Here is a 24,151-nt window from a genome sequence, read left to right on the forward strand (position 1 = left end):
TATTTTATGTTAATACATTTCACTTGTGAGTTTATATATTCATAATAAACAATATTTAGATGAATAAGTCAAGGTCTATCTAGAAAAGAAGTAGTGAAATCATAAGCAGATTCAAATCAATAATAAGTAATTTACAATAACACTATTATAAATTTGAATGACATTAATTTTATGAGTAACATTGATTATGATTATAGTTATTTAACCTATTAAATTATTAACAATAGTAGATTGTAGGTTTTTCTTTTAACATTTTAATTCTTAATAATCAAATTAGATAAGATCAGACCAGATTAGATCAGAACAAATAAGTTCATATAAGATTAGATCAACAAAAAAAAGAAGTTCATATCAGATTATAAGAAATAAGGTGAATTAAACGGGTCAAAATTAACGGGCATGGGCACCCGAGCAACAACGTGGCCAAGAATTTACACATGTGGATGGGGTTGACTTTCTATTTTGGGTGCTTTGGCAATACACATGCCGCAATACAGATTGCAAGTTTGCAACCAACTTCCGTGTGTAATTAGGATTAACCGATTAACTGACTAAGCAGATTGGAAAGTTCAACGCAATTACCCGAAAGAACAGTTCGATGTGTTGCGTTGAAGAACTACTTTTTAAAACCCCAGAAAATCACCCTTCTTACAAGACCGGTCAAATCCAGTATTTGAATTGTCAGTTTCACAAAAATCCATGGCAATTCCTTCACATGGACGCGCCAGTTTTTCTACTCAGGCCAATGCTCTTCTCCGGAAAAATTTAATATTTCAGGTACGTCTTTTCTGTAAATCTGATGGGTGTAATTTATCTAAAATAATGTTAATTGAGTTTAGATTTTATGATTTTAGGGTGTTTTCAATGATGGGTGTCTTGTCTTCTAATTTATCTGGTTATTTATGTTTTTTCTGTGATTAGATTAGATGGTTGTTTGTTCTATTTTCTTCATAAAATGTTGATGATGGTGTTGAATGCCGTTAGTGTTGTTGTTTTGGTAGGTTTGTGTTTGTTATTTTCTCAGTTAGGCATTGATACTTGATAGTGGCGTTGATTTTGTAATTTGAATTTGGTAATGTGACAACTGAATCTGGATGGAAGGAGGGAAGTGTTGCTGAAGTAGAGAATTTGGGTGTACTTTTAGTTGTTGAATTGCTTGATACTGTCTAAACTTTGCTTTATTCTTATCCATGTATTGCAGAGACGAAATAAACGTTCGAATTGTTGTCTTGTAATATTCCCGATTTTACTTTGTATTCTTCTTTCTGTGTTACAACGAGTGATAGACAACCAATTGAACAAAGAAAAGTACAAATGTGGTTGTGTTCAAGTTAATGGTACAACTGAATGTGGGATTCAATATTCGACATTGGATCAAGCTGTCAGTTGTTCAATCCCTATCCCCCAAAAATGGCCTGCATTGCTTCAAGTTCCGAATCCTGAAAGTCGTGCTGTTAGAACTCAAGGTCTTACATTTCCAGACTTGCCTAATGAGTCATGTAAACAGACAGGTTCTTGTCCAGTCACTCTACTTGTGACTGGAAATAATCGAACGTTAGGGCTAGGTATATCTCCTTATCTGTCTATATATTTTACTTCTGGTTGTTTCTTGGAACTTGATTTAATTATATGAGTATATGACTTTGGATCTGTATAGGCTTGGCCAGCAACTTGTTTCCTACATCTTCGCCTGTGAACTCCTCCAACCTTTTACTTAGTTTGGCCAACAATGTCTTGGTAAGTGGTTAGGCATCACACTCTTTCTTTACTAATTGTTAATGAAATATACCAAATCTTGATTCATTGAACTGCTTCAGGGATCAGCTTCGAAGCCACAAGCGCAGAATTTTCTGGATCCTGCTTACACCTCAGGCCTTCCCCTATACTTTGTTCAACCACTCTGCCAGTCTAGCTTGACATTTTCTTTGCCTTTAGATATTATCTCGTCAACTTTGCAGCAAGGTATAACTACTTCTTTAACTTTCTATAGCCTTTGAGTTTATGAAATTGAATATTCCTACACTTTAGCTTTTAATTCTTTGGTGAGATGGATGGTGCAGAGGCATCGACTTGATGTTGAGTTATGTGCCCTTGCAATCTTCTGAAGGAATATTCCTAACACTCTCATTTCACGTTTGTAATATTGCATCATATCATATGTCAAACATATATTCACTTTTTTTGTTGTCTATTGCTTGATAGTAATACACATTGAACATGGAATAGTTTCAAATCTTCAGAGAAAGAGACTAGTTGTGCTTGAAAACAGGGGTATAAGTTGGTGACTTGGAGAGATATTACACTTTCTCGTAAAATTGGTACAATAAGCTCTCTGAGACTTTACACATTGTTAGGAGGTGTGAGAACACTGGCACTAACAGTTCCACAAGCTTTTACCATCTAGTATGTTAGATATTGGTGGCCTTTTGCATTTTTGAAATTTGGAGACTAGACGTTCCTCACACTTTGGTATCTGTACTTACATCTAGTGATCCTCATTCTCATCCTCATTTATTTGCCTTTGATTTGGTAAAGTGAGAAGAAGTTCTTGAACTTGTCAATAACCATGGCGCCATGTACTTTTGGGGATCCCCTAGTAACAAAAGGACTTAAAAACCCAAAAGCCACATCCCCTTCAAGGGATCTGTTTGTTGATGGTGGTAACTAGTTACTTCCATTAGACATCTCTGCTGAGAGTTTTCAACAAAATACATTCAGCCTTTGACTTTGTATACTGGTTTTGACTTTCTTAGACTATCTAATTTTCAACCGTCTTCACCCATCTGATTAATCGTGGTGAACAAAGCCTTAAAAGACCCAAATTCCCATCTATAACGACTGCGTATCAAGGAGAATATTCTCATTTTTGCTCACCTGGAAATCTCAGACATGATGTGGATATCTTGGTCACCTAATTGGTGAGTACTTACTATGAATAATTTAATAATCATTTATTGGTGGGAGGAGAAGGCTTTGTTTGGGGGAGTTCTAATATGCCCTCCCCTCTTGAAAGATATCTTTGGCAAAGTTCTTTATCACGGAATTTGTGTTAGGTTCACTGTATGCGTTATTGTTACACTTGTGGCATTTATACCAAATATGAACATTGTATGAGCTGCAATGGTTTCTATATGTTTGTCTCTTTCATAAATTTTCTTAAATCTCCTAACTTCAAACATGCCTTTTCTCATATAAGAATGGAATATAATATGACATATACACATCTTTCCTTTTCTTCCACTTCCACCTTACTTTGTGTGAATGCGTATGGAATGTGCTTGTGAGTGCATATGGGTACGTGTTTGTGTGTATGTACTGTAAAGAAGTAATCTTGTTCAAATCGCATTTTCAGACACTTGTTATTGTGCTCTGTACTTTCAAGTGAAGGATTTTCTCCATTTGGCTCTTGTATAGCCTAAATCCGATATTCTTATTCTTATCCAGGCAAGGGTACATCATTAAACTGTCCTACTAACCCTGTCTAACAAAATTTCAAATTCGTATTGCATTTCAGCATATTTTTCTTAAGCGTTTGTCCCTTCATCCTTTAGTACTTGCCTTTGTTTTTATTTTTGATAACCTTATTTTTCTGTCTTTTTTTTATGTTAATTTTTGAATAAAAAGAATAATTTGAGAAGGAATTGAAATACCCCATCTCTGCTCATTTTCCCTATGATTTGAAAAATTATTTTGATTCTTCCAACATTTTGCTTCACTTCTAGTCTTCAACGAATCTATCACCCGTATAGCCTGCTAGAAAATTCAATGCCTATAGATTAGCAAGAAAACATAACTTAATATTAAGATATTAATAACAAACTTGGCTTTATCATCATTAGTAATTAAAGCCCAAGTCTGTAATAATTTTATGGTATAAATATTTCATTGCGTTGTTAATGCAGTTTCTCTCTCTCGTTCCCTGACAGTTTCCGTGTTATTCTAACTATCATGTGTCTTCTATGCAGATGTATCATGTGCTCAAGGTCTTCATCTATGGCGCAATAGTTCTTCTGATATTAATGATGAGCTTTACAAGGGTTACCGTAAAGGTAACCCAGAAAGGAAGATCAATGAGTTTGTGGCAGGTACATTTTCAAACCAATTGTTGAACAATCTCTTCTTTTTCCCGGACTTATATTTTTATTTCTTTTAACAGCGTATGATTTCCTCAATTCAAATACGAGTAACTTTAATGTGAGCATATGGTATAATGCAACATACAAGAATGACTCTGGATTTTCCCGCATTGCATTGCTACGTGTAGCACGCTCAGTCAATCTGGTATTTGCTATGTATTCACAGCTGCTTGTCTTTATCTCAGCACCCATTGGGATATTCTTTCTGTTTGATGACTTTGTCTGATTCTAAAATAATGTTCTAGTATTTTGGCTCATTTATTTCCTGCCAAGTATGCCCCTCTCTTATGTTTTCACGTTGCCAACCTCAAGATTGTAATTACTCATTGCAACTTGTGCTTCTCCATCAACTGCAACTCTGCAAGGATATGAGATGATCATAAATTCATAATGCACTTCAAAGTTTAGGTACATGGAGATGTCAGACCCTTCACAAGTCTATTCTATTTGGGGTTTGAACTTTATGATGAGCAGGTCATTCATGTTTGGAAGAGAATATGGCCAATTTATAGTTGAGGATAGCGATTGGGAAACCACTGTTATAGTTCTGGTTTTTGCTTGTTTTTGTTTGTAACAGGTTGAGAAGTCTTATCACATGTACTCGTACTATTTTGAGATAACCATAAAAAGTTGTCACATTTCGTACTGGTTTATGATTAAATTTTCCAATAAACCTACTTAGAGTGTGTGATGGAAGAGTGCAGAGATGACCAACCATTAATAAGGATCTAATAGAAAAATTATATCTATGCTTATTTTGAGGGCTATGGATAATTTGATGACTGATTCCAGTCAGTGGACGTAATTAAAGTTCAGTGCAGTTCAGTAACTCTTCAATAAACAAGTTATGACAGTAATAAATTTGGATAGCTACTATTTGTCAGTATGGCCTTCTGAAAATAGCAATACCGTTTATGGGGTTCAGTAATTTAAGACCTAATGCTTTGGTACATTGTCACCTGAACCTCATTGCAGAATATTTTAGGTCTCTTATATTCGCTTAATCCCTGTGCTATCGTTAGCTACTTTTTGTTTCTGTGGACCTAATTCATTTCTTATATTGCAGGTTTCTAATGCCTACCTACAGATGGTGTACGGAGCTAGTACCAAAATACTTCTCGAGTTTATCAAAGAAATGCCAAAGCCTGGAACTCGGCTTAGTATTGATATTTCATCTCTCCTCAGTGGACAGTTTTTCACATATGTCATTATAGCACTATTTCCTGTAAGTATGCATGACTTTGTTGGGGCACCATTTAGCAACATCTGACTCATCTTGTGAAACTTTGTTAGTAAAATCACTCCTGTCTTCCACCTTCAATGTTTTGTGATAAATCTATAGTGCATAGTAGCTATATTGCCGTGTTTGTTTGAATTTTCTATCTCTATTTTCTTTCTAGATCTTTCTGGAGATTGTAAAACTAGTTTTAATGTCGGCACAGTAGAACTTGAGGTTTAAAAGGCACGGTTTTGCTCTGGGTGCTAAGCAAACCATCAAAATAATGGATAATAAGCGCAATCAGGGCTACACTAGAAATATTCAGAGTTACATTAGTCAAGTCATGGATCTTCTGTGGCCGCTGTTATAGAAAACTGGCGATGTGTTTAATGTATTGACTAAAGACATGTTGAGTAAGACTGGATACTTATTAGAATCTCCTTTCAATAGGTCAGAAGCTCAGAGAAAATAACTTATTTGTTTCTCTTGCAAATTAGATTGTGAATGAGTTCGTAAGAGGGTAACCACAGTTATGTACTTGAAGGAGAAAGGATAAGATTGAGGATGAGGCTCATTGTGAATCTGCGACACTTCCATTCCCCCACTCTCTTCTACTTTAAGGTTAAATGAGATAAAATAGCGGAAATCATACTGCTGATCAGTTTTTTTCTCCAGCATCTTTTTTGATTTTCTAATTTACACAAGTACATCAAATGTAGTGGTAGGCTTTGTGCATGCAGTTTGACGTAAAAGATATGTCCTGATGTTTGGCAGTAACTTACTGAGAAATTCACGTTAATTTTTTTTTATTTTAAGAAATCTGTATTTTGGTGCAGGTTGTGTTGACTGCTCTGGTTTATGAAAAACAGCAGCGATTGCGTATCATGATGAAAATGCATGGGCTTGGTGATGGCCCATATTGGACAATTTCCTATGCTTACTTTCTAGCTTTGTCCTTAATCTACATGTTATGTTTTGTGATATTCGGATCACTTATTGGTAAACAAATTCTAACATAAGTTTTTTCTTTCTTGACATGCAGTAAGTGTTTTTCTATATTTGTCTCTCATGGCTTGTATTGTTTTCTCTGTAGGGCTAAAAATCTTTACGACAAATGATTACGGCATCCAATTTGTATTTTATTTCATTTATATAAACTTGCAGATTTCAATGGCATTTCTCGTGGCCCCATTATTCTCGAATGTTTTAACTGCAAGAGGTGTGACTGTGAACTCAATACTGCCTTCTTATAGTAACTGTCTTCTTATGGTTCTAAATCTTCTAATGTGTTGTCCAATTTCTTACAGCTGTAGGTTATTTACTGACGTTTGGCACTGGACTATTAGGAGGATTCCTATTTCAAAATTTTATTCAAGATACCTCATTTCCAAGTAAGTTGTCATTATTTGTTTCTATATATATTCAACTAATTTATTTCGGCCATTTGTACTTTTCATTATTTCTCAATAGAAAAAGCAGCCAAAGATTCATTTGTTCTTTTGGCTGTAGGATGTAATGGACTAAATCAAAATGGCTCTTAAAACCTCTTCGCTTCCTTTCCATGAAGTAGAAGATGGTCGTCCCATTGTCGTCCCATTATCGCTTTTGAGTCAATTGGAAACAACCTCTCTGCAAATGCAGGGGTAAGGTTGCGTACACTCGATCCCCCCCTTACCCGCTTCTTGCGGGAGCCTTTTTGAGGCAATGGGGGTAATGATAATGATGATGAGAAAAGGCAGCCTGCCAATCAGTAAAACTAAACTTCCTCCTTTCCATAAATATCACACCATCTTGTTTTTTACACTATTCACACTAGACCTTTGGTCATCTTTTGTAATTCATACCTGGGAAAAATTGTAGTCATGTGGGATTCTGTTAGATTCGTTTCGAAAATAAATTTTCTAAATATAAACTTTTTATAATTTTTACTTATATGTAATTCGAGATATTAAGAGTCTAAGTATGTGTTGAAAAGCGTAAAGTCAACCATGGTGCAATAGTTAAGGAACGGAGGAAGTATATGCTTCAGCATTGTCATACCCGTGCTCCTCTGGAACAGAGTTGATAGCATGTTTAAGTTGTTAATTTGTTATGTACAACACATTATGCTACAATAGAAAAAAGGTGGCTCTATGGGATTCATATATGATGAATTTAGTAGATTTATGTGTAACATAAACACTTGAAGATAAAACCTCATCATTTATGGGAGATTTTCCTAAAGGAGGTTTCTTATACAGTGTGAGAAGTGTGATTGTAAATTTCTGATGAGTACGCCTTTACAAGTATTTAAAAATATGATAGCACTTAGAAAGTTAGAAGGATAACAAACTGCATTTGAATATAGTGCAAATACTGTGTAGGCCCGAGTCGCCTGACTTGCTATACAGCTATATTGCTTCATTGTTCCTAGGATTTGGGATTATGCGCCAATTCTTGGTCGGTTAATCTGAATGTTAATATGTGTGGTACAAATCATTTTGGAACTTTTCATTCCAGGAGGATGGATTATTGTTATGGAGCTATATCCCGGATTCTCTCTGTATCGAGGTTTATATGAGCTTGGACAATATTCTTTTCTTGGGGATTATATGGGCACACATGGTATGCGGTGGGAAAACTTAGGTGACAGCAACAACGGGATGAAAGAGGTTCTGATCATCATGTTTGTTGAGTGGCTGGTCGTGCTCCCTATTGCATTTTATGTTGATCAAGTTGTATCATCTGGGAGTGGTGTGAAGAGAACTCCTCTATTTTTTTTCCGTAGTTTGCTGAGGAAGTCCAACTCTGTTTCACGGAAGCATAGTTTACAAAAGCAAGGATCAAAAGTCTTTGTTGACATGGAGAAAGCTGATGTTGTGCAAGAGGTAATTCTCTTTCTTACCATTATATGCATGATTCTTTGCAGTCCGCATTCAAAGTATCTAGTTTTCTTGAAGACCTGAAAAACAAGCTGAAATTGAAATATTTGAAGTTAGGGTATTTTGTTTCATGACTTCTTTTCCATGTCTTGCTCTTTTTTCTACTTTCTTTTCAAACTTCTCTCATTTTTCCGATTTATATTTTTGCGTTGTATTATTTTCTCAAAACATTTTTTCTGCCTCTTCTTTAACCCGGCCTATCTGTTTTCGTGTTGCCTCTTTGTCGTGCCTCGTGTTTACTCTCTTTTAACATAACCTTTAATTTCTCTTACTTCACGTTCCGTAGACGGTTCCTTATGACGGTTCATGTTATCCAACCCCAATCATTTTAGGATTAAGGCTTGGTTGTTGTTGTTGTTGTTGTTGTTGTTGTTGTTGTTGTTATGTGCTATTTTAGAGAAAAATACAAACAGTATGCTTTTAGTTGCCGAGGTTTAATTGTATTTCTGTATTATTTTGCTCACATTTCTGCTTACCCAAACAGAGGGAGAGGGTGGAACAACTATTATCAGATCCAAGTTCAAGCATTTCCATAATTTGCAACAACCTTAGAAAGATGTATCCTGGAAGGGATGGAAATCCTCCAAAGCTTGCAGTCAAAGGAATGTCTCTTGCTGTGCCTCGTGGTGAATGCTTTGGGATGCTTGGCCCAAATGGTGCTGGAAAAACCTCCTTCATCAGCATGGTGAGAACATTGCACTCTTTGCTCGCAACATACGTACATGGCTTCTGAATCCGAGTTGAGAATACAACATTTTCAAGGGCACATGTAACAAATGTTCTCAATTTTAATTATCAGGGTTTACTCTTGTGTCCACAAAACTATGTAATATAGTCTGGTTTGTTTTGGGAATAGAAATGTATAACAAGTACTAAAGATAGTGAGTGGGAGTACTATTTAGGGACAAGATGAAACACTTATGAGTAGAAGGTGTAATGGTCTAATAGTTGCAAACTGGAAAGGAGATTGATGCCGTTTTTTTCTTTTTACTTTAGATGATTGGACTCACAGAGCCAACATCTGGTGCAGCATTTGTCGAGGGTTCAGATATCCGCTCTCAGATGAATGAAATATACACCAGCATGGGTGTTTGCCCCCAGCATGAGTACGTTTCTAGTTTTTTTTTTCGTATCTTAGTAAATTTGTACTGTATACTTTTCGCTTGAGTTCCAGACGTTTACTGATCAGGGTTGCTTTTTACTCTTCCTTTGATTTCAGCCTACTCTGGGAGACCCTAACAGGAAGAGAGCACCTAATATTTTATGGCCGACTTAAGAACCTAAAAGGTTCTGCCTTGACACAGGTCAGTTTTTTTTTCCCTTTTCTGCACAGATCAGTTATCACATGTAGTGATGTTCATATTAGAAAAAACTTTTGTGAAAAGGTGGTTAAAAGACTTTAAAATTCTATAGAGGAAACTGGGAAGTTCCTTAGCCAATCCCATAGGAAAAAGCCGCTAAAACCCTAGGGGAAGGCCCTTGTTGCTTCAACAGAAGGGCCAGATATGGTTAAAACTAGACCTGGCAAAAATGACCTGAACCCCAAATACCGATCCGAGTGACGCTACCCGTTACCTGACTTTGACCCAAACAACGAGCCGAAATGAACCGGAAACCCAAATTGATCCGAACCGAAACCGAACAGAAATCGATTTAAAACTTTTCCCTTAACTAAACTAATTAACTCCTAATGAACCTAATTTACTATTTAAAAAAAAAATCAACTGCCAACCCACCACTGACCTTCCTCCGCGCCCCTTTTATCTTCCCTTTCTCCCTCTTCCATGGATGCCCAATCCCTGCCACACCATCGGTACACCTACTGTCGTCTCCTACCCCGCATGTGCCTGCCTCCGCTACTTTCCTGAGTTCCCTAGCTTCCTCTCCTGTCTCCCTTTCAAATTCGAAAATCAAAATCAAAATCAAAGTAAACCTTCACAAAGTCAGTGAACATATGGAGAGAGAACCAAAATTCTGGACGTAAAAATGATTAATGCATGCAAGTCTAGTTTACCAGGTCTAGTTGGGGCGTAAAATGATTAATGCATGCCAGTCTATCAATAGAAGGGGCAGATTATGTTTTATGCCTACGATTGTGTGTGGAACTGCTAGTTGTTGCAAATATAGTGTCATCGCAAGGATCTAATGTCTTTGTGTTGGATATGATTATGTAACTGCAGGCAGTTGAAGAATCTTTGAAAAGTGTCAACTTATATCATGGTGGCGTTGCTGACAAGTTCGCTGGGAAATATAGTGGAGGAATGAAAAGGAGGCTTAGTGTTGCTATTTCCTTGATAGGTGACCCTAAGGTTGGTCTTCTATTTCCTGACTCTGTTGGTTGTACTTTGAGGAATTCTTACTGATGTTGTTACCTATTTAAAGGTTGTTTACATGGATGAACCAAGTACTGGATTAGACCCTGCTTCAAGAAATAATCTGTGGAACGTTGTGAAGCAAGCAAAACAAGACAGAGCTATTATTCTTACAAGTACTATTTTATTCTTACTATTTTATTCTTACTGTGCTTAGGGAGATACATACCCTAGATTTTTGTTCATCTGAATCTGACCCTCACTTAAAAGGTTAATATTCATCTCCTTCTTTCAGCACATTCTATGGAAGAGGCAGAAGTTCTGTGCGACCGGATAGGCATTTTTGTTGATGGCAGCTTGCAATGTATTGGAGGCCCTAAACAGGTAATTTCTACTTGTCATTAAATAACTTATTTCTGCCAAAAATACCTCAGTACCTTGATTTCAAAGCGAGCAACCCAGAAAAAAGTGCATTATCATTCCTGTGCTTAAATTTTGGGGCCGTGGTTCTCTGAACTTGAAATAACAGTGTGATGTTTAACGGGGTTGTGGTGGTGGTGGTAAAGTATACCCGTCAATTGTAAAATGCGGAGAAACTGCATAAATGAAATTTATCCTTGAGATGGGACGCATAATGACATTCACAGAACTTAGTTAGTATAGCATATGTGGACCCTGTTAATATATACTCCCTCCGTCCCTTAATATTCGAACTGGTTTGACCGGTGCGGAGTTTAAGACACTTGAATTGACTTATTTATTTAATGGGCGTTAGTTGATAGTGGAGTAATTTTTTAATATAATTAGTGGGAAATGTGTAAGGGTTGGGGAGTGGTGAGTGAGGGGTGTGAATTTTTAAATGATTTTTTTGTAGGGAGTAGGGGTGTAGATGGGTTAGTAGGTAAGTGTGAGAAATAGTATAATATTGGTGAAAATTTCCATTTATAGAAGCGGTGTAAGTATTAAGGGACGGCCCGAAAAGGAAAGCGGTGCGAGTATTAAGGGACGGGGGGAGTATATAAAGTCAACCAAATACATCTGTGTGATACATTACATTACTAAGTTTATGGTTTTTGGTATATATAATGGCAGCTGAAAGGAAGATATGGAGGGTCCTTTGTATTCACAATGACGACTTCTGCAGAGCATGATGCAGAAGTGGAAACAATGGCGAAAGGCCTCTCTCAAAATGCCCAAAAGATATACCATATTTCAGGAACCCAGAAGTTTGAGATCCCTAAACATGAAATCCGAATTTCTGATGTTTTCAAAGCAGTTGAGAACCTGAAGAAGAGATTCACAGTCCAAGCATGGGGTCTTGCAGACACCACTTTGGAGGATGTTTTTATCAAGGTTGCCCGTCAATCTCAATCTTCCGATGTTCTCTTATGATCACAAAATTCAAGTTTTGTTACAATTAGTGTTACGTCCCATACTTATATACAAATATACATATACTACCAAGCATATATAATCAGCTCTCCACATTTAGCTATATTTGATGTAATACAGTTGAGTTCCTAAATAAGATCCTGTACAGCAATAACAATAATAAATAAGATTTCCTTTGATTTTTCTAACAGCAACTTTGTTACTTAAACGGCAAAGGGGCAATAATTTCGAAGAACTCATCCATTACCCATAAAATGGTGTGGGGTAATTTAGTTTACAGTATGATCGAAGGGTCTGTATTTGCTAATTTGATTTTGCATGATCCTAAATCCTAAATCAAAATTCTCAGTACTGGGTTTGCCTACTCTTCCACTGGAGGATCCGCCCAACGCCCATGTTCTTTAATTAGATCAATTAAAGCGTCTGTGGCCTGCTCCATTGCTATTCCTCGCTTCACCACCGTCTGCAAATAGGCCAAATTGTTTTTCAGACTATTCATGGAAACCCTTTTTGAATGACAATAATATAGCAAGCCAATGCTAGTGTTTTAAAACAGCACACTGAGTAATGTAATAATGTATAGATGAGGGGAGAGCATCTCATTTCATTGTTATATTCTTTCAAATGAGTGCAGCATAAGCAACATAAGCCAGACTTAAAAAAGGAGTGCAGCATAGTCTTAATTAAGTATGCTAAGAGTATTAAGTAGACAAATTATTTTCAGCTAATTATAATGTCTGCAGATCATTTACATTCTGTATTTGATTTTACTCTTTCCCTATATTTGATGCAATATCTAAGAGATTATTAATTTGTAAGATGTGTGTTTCGTGTTGTGTAAGCCTTAATATTTTATTTGTTGATTCTTTTCCTACCATACTAATTTGTTTTTTCTTATATTCTTTCCGTATAATATCTGATATAATATTTAGTGAGTCATTTTATTCTACTACGAAAAGCATTTGTGTCTTTTAGTCAAATTATTAAAGCTTAACTATGGTAAAGCCTTAATAATATACTTCTATGTTCCTAATGTAGATTAATTTCTATTTGTTTTTTATTACTTCCATATAAATATCTATATCAAATACTATTGTTAATTTAAAAAAAAAACAAGCACAGGACGCACTAGGAGATGACACGTACCATTAAACAAGGAAAATGCAAGGAAAGATAAGAAAAGTATAAGGAAAGGAAGGTTGGATTATAACACTTTTGCATTTAAGTGATTTTCTATCAGTTATCAATTACATAATGAGTGATTTCCTATAAAAAAGAAAAAAAAAAGGAATGATAATTTTCTTTAAATACGGAGAATTCTTTTTGGTGGAAAAAAATATTAAGGATTCACAAGGACATGACACATGTCAATCCTGGTGTGTGTCTTTTAATATATAGTAATTGATAACTGACAATTGCATACATAACCCGGTTACTTATCAAATGGCAGGAGCAATAAGTAAACAAACACCCAAGCAAGGGACTCCTACAACGGGGACTGGGTAGGGTTGAAAACACAGAATTTAACCCATGCAACTGTTTAAAGGCTTTTTATCATGGTGCGAATATTTTGGGCATCGGATCGTGCGACGCGCTTTTACCTAGTCGGCGGTAATGGCGCACACCATGTACGGCTCGTGAAGCACCTGAAGGGGGCACTCTTGTCTATTGGCAATAAAAGAGAGGTGCGAGCGTCCATCACGCACTTGTGTGCGCATAGCAGTCACAATGCTGAGTCTAGAAAGCTTAAGAACGGGCGATAGCATAATATCAACGCTAGTAATTAAGCAAGATAACTTCTGGTGAGTGATATTGGTTCATACCCCTCATAGAGGTTTGTTTGGATTAGCTAAAACCTTCATGTGAACACTCGATTATTTACAGAAACATAATAATCTTATCTAAAGCTTAAAAACTTAAAACAAAAGTTCTAAAAGCATTAGATAAGGAAAATACAAGGAAAAAAAGAAAAGTATAAGGAAAGGAAGGTTGGATTATAACACTTTTGCTTTTGAGTGGGGCTAGGTACTTCACAGTAAAGTAAAGTACCTATTGGGAGCTAGGTTATCAAAATCGTGATTCTACTTTGAATTGGAAGGTACTCTTAGAATCGAATCGTAAAATCGAATCATAGAATCGTAAGATTCTACAAACAAATATAATCAAGATTTTATTCTCAAATTTCATTTAAAGTGCTTATATTATAGGAAAGAACTTAATAATTGAAATATATAGTTGTTTAATAGTTATATAAGCAATAATTATAAATATTTTTCTATTAATTACTTTATCTACATGATTCAAATTTACGAGGTTTTCGCTAGTCGAGAAAAAAGTGTAGAATCATGTAGAATCGTGAATCGAATCGTATGACATATTTGAATCGTAGAATCGTAAGATTCTATGATTTAAATCGCGATTTTAATAACCATGATTGGGAGCATTTGAATGTCCAAAAGATTTTTTTACGATTTCATTTGAAACAATAGCTACGGTTCAGAGATGATGAGAAAAAAAGAGGATGCTGGAAAATCCAAGACTAAGGCCGCATATTTCTGACCAAACAGGACCGACAAGAGCGACAAGAGCGAGAATTGTATATTAATTTTGTATAGTATATGCCACAAGAAGGATTTTAAAGATGCACGCCATATTAAATGCAACATGCAACCGTGCAACCTCACTGACTAAGGGTGCAGGCTCTTCACCGGATGAAACCTGAACTTATCTAAACTGAACTTATTAGAAGATTACACCTGATAAGACCCGATTGGAACTTATTAGACCTGATCAGAGATGATTGCAAGAGAGTGAACTTATAGGACCTGATTTGAGCTTATTGACCTTATAAGACCTGGTTCCAAGTTATCTGAACTTATTGGACCGAGAACTTATTTTTTTTAAGGTAACGAGAATGCCACTAACAACAGGGAGTCCAACAGAAAAAACAATACTTGGTACTCTAATATGTACCTAATAACTCAATTCTCAACCAAGGAAAACTAATAGGACATACCTTGCCGACATAGAGGTCAATTTTCCCAGGAGAACCACCAACATAACCAAAGTCTGCATCAGCCATTTCCCCTGGACCATTCACAATGCACCCCATGATTGCAATCTGCACACACCGACAAGGGTTCAGGAAATAAATCTTGTCTATTTAATCTTCTTTTTTCTTTAAATGTCATATAAACATCATCTGATGAGTTTTAGAATATTACAGAAACACCAGGTAAGTGCGACGTCTTCTCCCTTATTTCTGCACTTATTTCTTGGAGGTCGAAAAGTGTCCTCCCACACGATGGACAAGACACATATTCCTGGACGAGCAAATAACGCAAGGGGCCTTAAAATCTCCACATACAATAAGTCTAACTTGGAAATATTAAAACAAAAGGAGCATTCCCTAGAGAAAACTTACCGTTTTGGTATTCCTCATTCTGCAACCTTGAAGCAAGTTAAAAGATGTGTTTCTCAGAAATTCAAAGTCTTGCCCAGGAGCTTCCAAGAGTACACCGTCCCCTAGCCCGTCTACAAGAAGGCTTCCAGCGTAGGTACCAGCACGAATGACTAAATCATCCCTGATATAACAAATAAGATTAGAGAATAGAGAAACAATGAGATGTAGAATCTTATACTGATGCCTTAACTTAGAAGTTGTATTTTTGAAATACCTGTGAATCCCAGAAGGAAACTGGATATGATGTATTACAGGGAAGTTCAAAGAATTATCTGATAGATACTCAAATAGCCTGCAGTTGGTACAAAAATCTAAAATTATGAACCGAAACAAAAATAGTGAAATGAGAGTAAGAGAGGGCAAAGAAACTTGAAAAAATCATTGCAGTATGAAAAAGAGTGTGCATCACGAGTCTTTAGATATGATGCTCAAACTCATCTCTCTCTTCTTTCCTCCTTTGAGAACAAATTGTTCTCTTCTTATTCTCTAGCCTACTTTATCTTTCTTCTCTAAGAAAATTACTTTAGTTCTCGTATCCTTTTGACTGCCTTTTGCAGTCTCACTCTTTCTTTCCCAAGCTCTGACGATCATATTTCGTTATAACAGGATTACTTATTGTTTCTCTGTTCTTTATATAAAGGTTTAGCCAATTTTTATTTCAGATGAAAATGCAGCTCATGAGCAAGAAGCTTCCAGAAGTATCACTAACAGTACCTTCGAGCTGCATGGACTCTGCTGACTTTCTCTTCAGCGAAAGACAGTTCATGAAGAATCATTGTAGCATCTATGTCTTTGAGAATCTCCAGTTCTTCATAGGGCTCATCACCCCGCAGAGACACAACCAAGCGTGTTCCTGGAGATACATAATCTGTAGTTGAATAGGATACTCTAAAATGTTAATCCGCAAATAAAAAGAAACTGCAAAACAAATCACCTTCAGGTAAAAGCTTATGTGCACCAGTTGATAACTCCTTGAGGTTCGCCAGAACAATGGCATTAGGCAAGGGCTTCGTAAGTTGCTCAGACAAAGGGGTTATAATTCCCACACTTATATCGATTAGTCTCTTGAGAGCTAGCCGCTAATCATAAAAAGGAAAGCAGACAAAGTAATTGATTTGCCTTAGAAAAAATTGATGATAAATTGACGCTTGCATGAACTAATTGAATAAACAAACTAAAGAAAGAAATAAAGCACCAAAAAGGAGACTGCTTACTGCATCAGCATCATCTGCTGGTGGAAGTTGCCTCAGTAAAATGGAATCTACAGTCGCCAGATCCTGATTTCACATTTATTCAGTCAGGAAATTTCTAATATAATCATATCAGGCAGCTATTAGAGTAATTATTATTTGCCAGGGTAATTAAATTTTACTTTGTATACCAATTTACCTTGAAGGGCATGCCAACAATAAGCTTCGCAGCTAGTGACTTGTATAGGAGTTCAGGCGTCTAAAATCAAATATAATGAGCACAGTTAGAACTAAGGGTTCAAGGTAGCTGACGAAATTTTCGCCAAATCTCAATCAAATGAAATGATGAGGTTCTGGAATATAGCATCTGGGACAAAAGGCCACATCTAAAAGCAAAATAAGCAGGGTTAACCCACATTTTTCACTACCATGTAGGATATAAAGAAATATTTACAAATTAAAAGATTAGGAGAAACGTAGTTCACATTTATCCAACCAAGAAATGACTATCATGGAATATGAACAAAATTACGGCACAGCTACATGATTGAAGGGAGAGAATAAAGTCAAACATTTCTAGATATACCCATATACCTGATAAATGGTTCACGAATCCTAGGTATGAGGTATGGGTTTAGAATGGTCTAAACCCATACCATGTGTTTGGTTGGACAATTTAAGAGTTTCAAACTCATGCCTGAAATCCCCAAGGTATGGGGATTAGAAACCTAGGGAGGGGGGAGGTGGGTTTGGTTCATACCTCTACTCCAGGTATCAAATAAAAGGGAAAATCCATCCCCAAACTGAACCAAACACATGGTATTAAGAATCAAGTTTCAAACCCCTACCACCTAGATATCATTCGTGATTCCAACCCCATACCAGTGTGTGAACCAAACTCCCCCTTATAAATTTGACACGGACTTATAATAGAACAACTAAAAACTAAGAGGATATATATACTCCTGGAATATACACAAGGACACAACAACAAACACACAAGATGAGCATACATGAAGAAGAATATCACCTTTAATTGATCCAAGGAAACAGTCATGAGAACTGAACCATCACGGTGTAGGACACCTCTGTAGTCCACTTCTTCACCCTGTGCTCAATAAAACATTATATATTCAAATGGAATGAATCAATAGCCCAAGGGTGCGGAAAGAGATCAGAGGAATCCTAAGAGAACCTCTTTTTGGATTGGCAATTGACCGGTTCTGCGTTGAAACTCAAAATAATGCCTATGTTTTTCTTCAAAAGGTGCCTGTAAGAAAATTATAGCCACAAACAGAGTTGTGGTAAGCATTGAACATTGCACTTTTCTAGCATCAAATTAACCCCAAGAACCTTTAATCATACCACTCCTTGCTGAAGTTCAGCTGCTCTCATTCCAAGGTTGGCCAGCCTTCTGCAGGGGTCTATTTCCTCTTCTGGTGCTTCTGTAAGGGAGACCCTGATTGTATCTCCCAAGCCATCCTACAACAATAATATCTCCAGAGACTTGTCACAATAAAACTTTTGTGGATTACATTTCTTTGGATAGAAAAAAAGTGTCTGCAACTTTAAAAAAAAGAAAAGAATGCTCAATTCAATTGTGATGGAATCTCATACTTGACTAACCTTGATCTTCAATTTAGCACACTACTATATTGAATAAGCTACTAGTGATTTTGGAAATTTAAGGAAGCACACGGGAAGCTCATATTTGCGACAAACATTTTTTAGGCAACCTAATAACCTAAGCATGTTCAGGTTCCCTCCATACGGTACTGGCTAAACGAATGTTTATTACATTAATGATGGAAACATTCCTGAATTATCTCCATAATTATATGTGCCCTACCAAATCTTAATTCCATTGTAAGTACTAAACATATGATATTAAGATATATGTCCATCGACCCCATGCTGTGGATCATATATCTATCAGCAAATAAAAATTCTCGAGATGTACCTGAAGAAGGGTCCCAATCCCTATAGCAGATTTCATCCGTCCGTCTTCACCTTCGCCTGCCTCTGTGACTCCCAAGTGCAGCGGATAGTCCCATCCTTGTAGGTACATTTCTGCAACCAATAATCGATATGCTTCAACCATGACAACTGGATTACTTGCTTTCATGGAAAAGACAAAATTGTGGTAGTCTAATTTCCGGCATATTCTTGCAAACTCAAAGGCAGATTCAACCTGTTTAAAGTCACAGAAGGAAGTCCAAAACCAAGCCAAAATCGATATCAGATATGGTTTAACTTAAAGTAGCACTATTCACTCTAATTCAATTTACCAATGGCTACAGAAAAAGATGGTGACGCTTACCATTCCACGTGGAGAATCCCCATAATAGCTCATAATACGATCAGAAAGACTTCCATGATTTGTCCCAATACGCATTGCCCTACCGTACTTTTTACATTTCTCGACCAACGGAGTAAAAACCTGGTATTATGTCCAGAAAGAAAGACGGGGTCGACACATTATTATGTTACTTCTTATGATCTTATCCTCTACCATGAAATACATACATTGCAATTTGAGAATTATTAGAACACAAAATTCATCCAAATGAAAAGAAATGCTTACAAAGAATTAAAAAAAGGGCAAAATTGTTCAGTGTCCCTAGCACACTTGACTGACTTGAGTGAACTTGAACAGCGTGCGTAACTAATACAAGTATTTCAGTACTATGATTTCAGTATTGAATTCTTTTAAGAAATTCAGATACTAAAGGAAGTGACAGGTAATTGTACAGATGGTGGTAAATAAGATCTTAGAAATGATGACACTTCCTCCATCACAACATTTTGACTTGTGCACTATATTAATTAACTTCGATATTTTACTAGTAAAAAACAAATGTTATTACTTGAAAGGTTGTCGGATTAGTCTAAACATATTTTCTAAATATCAACTTTATATAGCATTTACTTAAATTTAACTAGAGATATTTACTGGTCATATTTGTGCATTGACAAGTGTGAAAGTAAAAAGTTGCAATTAAGAGGACGGATGAAGTATGGTATTGTTAATACACCAAGCATAGTACATAATTATATATATATATATATATATATATATATATATATATATATATATATATATATATATATATTTGATAAATTGACTTCTCCACAACAGAATTGAATATAAGAATAACCGAATAGATAAACTTCCATCATTATACTGATTTCTTTTTATAAAATTACCAATTCTGAAATCACAGTTTGAAAGGTAGCTATTCAAGCCCTGAAGCATAAGATGTGTGTAAGTCCTGTTTCAGAAATTAGAGAGTAAGATTGGAATACAACAGATGCAAGCACACAGTTCTTTTAGACTAGAGTGACTATGATAAGGTTTCATGCATGTGGAACTCTCCAGACCTCACCAATGGGGTAACCAATGTTGAGGCTGCTTTTGAAAAAGTAGGTTCTGAAGCTTTTGTATCTTAATTGTCTTTGTTGTTATTCCAAACACATGTATTTTACTAAGACTGATACGAAAAGAATAAAAAGGAACACCCTCCGTCCCTATTTAAGTTCTCATATCTCCTCAAGCGAATGACTCTATTTCAATTTTCTACTTCTCATTTGAATGGGATCCACACAATTAACTGTTGTTCTAAATTGCTTTTGTGTACATTTTTTACACTTACTTTCTCTCATCACTACTTGCTATCCGCGATGGTCTAGTGTCTACTTGCTATCCGCGATGGTCTAGTGTCTACTTGCTATCTGCTAGGTCGAAAGAAAGGGTAAGGTTGCGTACATTTGGCTCTTCCCCAGGCCCTGCGCTAAATGACGGAAAGCTTGTGAACTAGGTACAACCTTTTCTCTTACCTCTACTTAAAAATTTAAAACGAAGCCCACTATCTTCATTTTTACCTTCAATAGAAAAGATAACTCGCAACAATTTCTCTCCTAAATACGCGTGCCCATGAGACATGGGAACTATAAATAGAGACGAAGGGAGTATTTGACAATGGTTTGAACAAAAGCAAGAACAACACGCCTAGCAGCAGATCTATATGCATGCAGCCTAATTACATATTATCCAAAATCAAGATAAAACTCTCAAATCCTTGGTTAACCTTCCCTCAAAGTATCTATTTCTACATCCTTTCCTGTTATTTTTGTCAAATGCTCATTCCTGATGTCTTCTCCTAAATAGTTTGTATTCCTCTCCCCTTTTCTCTTTCTTAGTTTAACCATACTCTTTGCTTAATAGACTAGACAGTGGAACCTAGAAAAAACTTTCTGAGTAGAACAGTCATACTTGTAATATAACATTTTAATCATGTTGAAAACATAATGTTCTATCCCTCAACCCTCTCACTCTTTCCATTGTGCATGTTCTACATGCGATTTTACCTGCTCTATATGCTCAAGTTCCTTCTGATAATCGTCTTCTGTGTAATCTAGCGTCTCAAACTGGGCCCGCCGATCAGCTGTCACAAAGCATATCATTTAATCCAGAGTAAGGGCATTACACAAGATTACACTTACAGGACCAAAGCTGAGACAAATACCAAAGTTTCCAGGATTAACACGAATCTTTTCAAAGCATTCAGCAACACGCATTGCAACTGAAGGAGCAAAATGAATATCTGCGACTAGAGGTATATTGTAGCTGCAAAAATAAAATAAATAGGTAAGCTAGCAGATAAATAAGTCTTGCAAAAATGTATAAAAAATTAGAAATAAGTCAAATGGCAGATGCCACAGATCTACAGTAACTGAAAACTCGAAAAGAATACATAACCACAGCCAGGGAGGAATGTGAAGCCCTACTTTTTCTGGACAAGTGTGTTTTTAATTTCAAAACAAGCATCTGCCTCTTTTTTTCCCTGCACTGTTATTCGAACAATGTCCGCTCCACTGTCTGCAATTTTCATGACCTGCAAGTAAAGTGTAGAGAAAAGGCCGGCTGAAAGGACCAAAGACAAATTTCTAACTCAGAGTAAACATGCAGAATCTGCAATGGCCATCGATTTGCATAAGGTCCTTAAAAGTTGTCTTGCTCTTTTCAGATATTGTATATCATAATTGAAATTGCATCCTAGCTCGTGCTAATACACTAGGGGGACTTTGCAACTTTTGCGTAAGTAAAAGTTGCAAAATAGAGCTAGTTTTCAACTATAATTGTATCTAGTGCTGAATTTTTGATATATGGTCATGATTGATTTAAGTAAATAAAATTATCTCAAGAAGAGGAACCAGAACGCAATATAATTAATTGAGTTCATCCCTATACAAAAGAATAACACTTTTAGAAAAGACACCAAGTGTATCATGAATCAACGGAAGAATAGTCTAACTATCAGCTTAACGGGCTTGGTATTCCTTATGTCTTAGTGTTAAACACCTCAAGAGACGATCGAAATTTCTATTCAGCAACACAATTTTCAGACAGATGACAAAAAAATACATCAAGCCATCAGGCCCATCACTGGATAAGGATTGAGGACACTGATCAGTGAAACTGAGTAAATCAAGGTAGATTAGTGATTTTATTTCTCGGCAACTATAGAACTGGTCCTCACCTGTACTATCTCTATCCTCCCAGGCATATAGGTAAAAAAACAACTACCAAGTTACTCAAGAATTGTTTTTATTCAATAAGTCCAATGAATGGAACAGTCTCCACTGAGATACTAGATTTTGCATTCCAACCTATGATATCTGATTTAAGATGACAGGATACTAATATTGAACAACATATGTAAAGCAGAAGCAAACCTGCTCAACTGTTGCAGCAACATCTTTCGTATCCGTTGTTGTCATTGTCTGAATCCTGATTGGGTGATCACTCCCGATGGCCACATTTCCAACCATCACTGTGCATGTCTTCCTCCTCACAGTTTTATATGGAGATACACAATACTTTTGCCGAGGTACTGCACCAAAAACAATGACATACCAACTAAAATAGTGTAGGAAAAAAGACAAGAATCTTTATTTATCAACAGCTGATCACTATATTACAATCAATGTGGATGGTATAACTACACCAAATTATGCAATGGAGATCATTTATCAAACAAAGCAGAAATTAAGAAGGGATAACTAGTTTCAACTTCATACATTTCTCTCTTCCCTCCATCCTCCCTCTTGTGGGATAGAGATGTAAATGTTAGGAAAATCTTGCATAATTCATAATACCATTTCCCTAGAAATTAAAGAAAAGAGGTCAGCAGAACACATACCACTCTCTTCTTTTTCTCCTACCCACCTCTTAGGCAACAAAATGTCAAAAACTATGATGAATTGCTAATAAAATTGACATAAATGAAAAAAAGAAGTATTTATGTTACTGCAATTATTCATACTTCAAGTAAAGAAGTAATGGATTCTTCAAAAGAATCTTCTGCAATCATTCATGCTTGTTTTCTAGTCTCTACTTCTATATGCAAGTGAATAATTTGTTTGAAACAAGTTATACTGTGGTAAAACAAAAGATTAGCAACTGATCTCTCGAGATTCAATCCGTCAAAGTGGCAACACCAATGACATTAAAACAGTCTGAAGTTTAAGAAAATTAATTCAATATGTTTCATAAACTAGTAGAATTGCTTTACCTAGGAGACTGCTTCCTTCTGATGCAGGCTGAAGCTCAGCAATATCAGACCCCTGGTTCGAACTCTTAATAACCAAATGTTTACTTCTTGGAGACTTAACTCTCTTGATATTTGAAATCTTCACAAAGTCCATACTTTTAGCAAAACTCAACTCACAATCCTTGGTCCTGACATGGCAAATCGGAGCTTGAATGATCCCCGTCGCCATCGCTCAACTTGATCACTTCCTCCTGCACAATTCACAAACAACCAACACAAAAATCCAACAATTAATATCAACTAAACAAACAAACACAATTCTCTAATTAAAGTTCTTTTAGTTAAACCAAACATGCTTATTTCTCCTCTTTTAAAAGATCAAGTGGTAAACTCCCAGACAGGTAGAAATTGAAGTTCACATAATTCTTCAATACCCAAAGCATAATCAAATTTAATCAAGAAAAAAATGCTAATTCACCTCAATAATTGTTTTATTTTTCTGAAAGTATCAAATGGCAACTATTTATCCCAAAAACTAGGGGAGAAACACCACAATTTTGGGTCTTATCTATGAACACAACTAATCTCCAAAATTCTACACCAAGGAATCCACAAAAACAAAACAAAACAAAAATGTAGCAGGATTTAGGAATTGAACTTACAGTTTTAATAAGGCAAGCAAAACACGGAACGATCTGGAAAAACAAAAAATTGTGGTGTGTATGCAGCAAAAGTGACTTGTGAAATTGGGAATTTTAGAGAATTTTGAATGACAAATTTGAATGGGAAATTTTAGGACGAAAGAGAAAGGCAGCAATCTAAACAAGGAAGAAGACAGAAATGTGTTTGCAGTTTGCTTCAGTATCTTAGCTGATTGCATAAGCCACACAATTGGTTTATTTATTTATTTATTTTGGTAAAATAATTGGTTTATTTTAATTAATTTGGTTTATTTTAATTAATT

The 24,151-nt window shown here is 36.0% G+C and overlaps 2 protein-coding genes across 4 annotated transcripts; one reads left to right on the top strand and one right to left on the bottom strand.

Moving 5' to 3' along the window:
* The first annotated feature begins 493 nt into the window (after window positions 1-493).
* LOC110797906 (ABC transporter A family member 7-like) lies at window positions 494-12,188 on the top strand. 2 transcript variants are annotated; one of them, XM_022003036.2, is made up of 18 exons: window positions 494-777; window positions 1,202-1,565; window positions 1,658-1,737; window positions 1,818-1,962; window positions 3,966-4,085; window positions 4,157-4,281; window positions 5,203-5,361; window positions 6,192-6,354; window positions 6,449-6,574; window positions 6,663-6,746; window positions 7,855-8,222; window positions 8,761-8,961; window positions 9,273-9,382; window positions 9,496-9,580; window positions 10,457-10,585; window positions 10,659-10,764; window positions 10,884-10,972; window positions 11,681-12,188. In XM_022003036.2, exons 1-18 carry the CDS (start codon window positions 700-702, stop codon window positions 11,978-11,980), a joined length of 2,832 nt encoding a protein of 943 aa, XP_021858728.1. In that variant the 5' UTR covers window positions 494-699; the 3' UTR covers window positions 11,981-12,188. The 2 variants fall into 2 exon arrangements, with proteins under 2 accessions (XP_021858728.1, XP_056693270.1); XM_056837292.1 differs by having other exon boundaries at window positions 515-777; window positions 1,508-1,565.
* Window positions 12,056-24,114, bottom strand: LOC110797907 (4-hydroxy-3-methylbut-2-en-1-yl diphosphate synthase (ferredoxin), chloroplastic). Of its 2 annotated transcripts, none has more exons than XM_022003037.2 (20): window positions 23,850-24,114; window positions 23,209-23,438; window positions 22,370-22,527; window positions 21,422-21,528; window positions 21,160-21,260; window positions 21,002-21,078; window positions 18,954-19,073; window positions 18,594-18,824; window positions 17,999-18,115; window positions 17,829-17,903; window positions 17,664-17,741; window positions 16,833-16,892; window positions 16,658-16,720; window positions 16,378-16,522; window positions 16,158-16,296; window positions 15,658-15,735; window positions 15,405-15,564; window positions 15,205-15,303; window positions 14,997-15,101; window positions 12,056-12,443 (listed from the first exon to the last, which is right to left on the bottom strand). In XM_022003037.2, the coding sequence occupies exons 2-20, from the start codon at window positions 23,414-23,416 to the stop codon at window positions 12,342-12,344; spliced, it is 2,223 nt and encodes a 740-aa protein (XP_021858729.1). In that variant the 5' UTR covers window positions 23,417-23,438; window positions 23,850-24,114; the 3' UTR covers window positions 12,056-12,341. The 2 variants fall into 2 exon arrangements, with proteins under 2 accessions (XP_021858729.1, XP_021858730.1); XM_022003038.2 differs by lacking the exon at window positions 23,850-24,114 and adding an exon at window positions 23,666-23,822.
* Between the last annotated feature and the right edge of the window lie 37 nt (window positions 24,115-24,151).

The sequence above is a fragment of the Spinacia oleracea genome, chromosome 2 (assembly GCF_020520425.1).
Source record: "Spinacia oleracea cultivar Varoflay chromosome 2, BTI_SOV_V1, whole genome shotgun sequence".
NCBI lineage: Eukaryota > Viridiplantae > Streptophyta > Magnoliopsida > Caryophyllales > Amaranthaceae > Spinacia > Spinacia oleracea.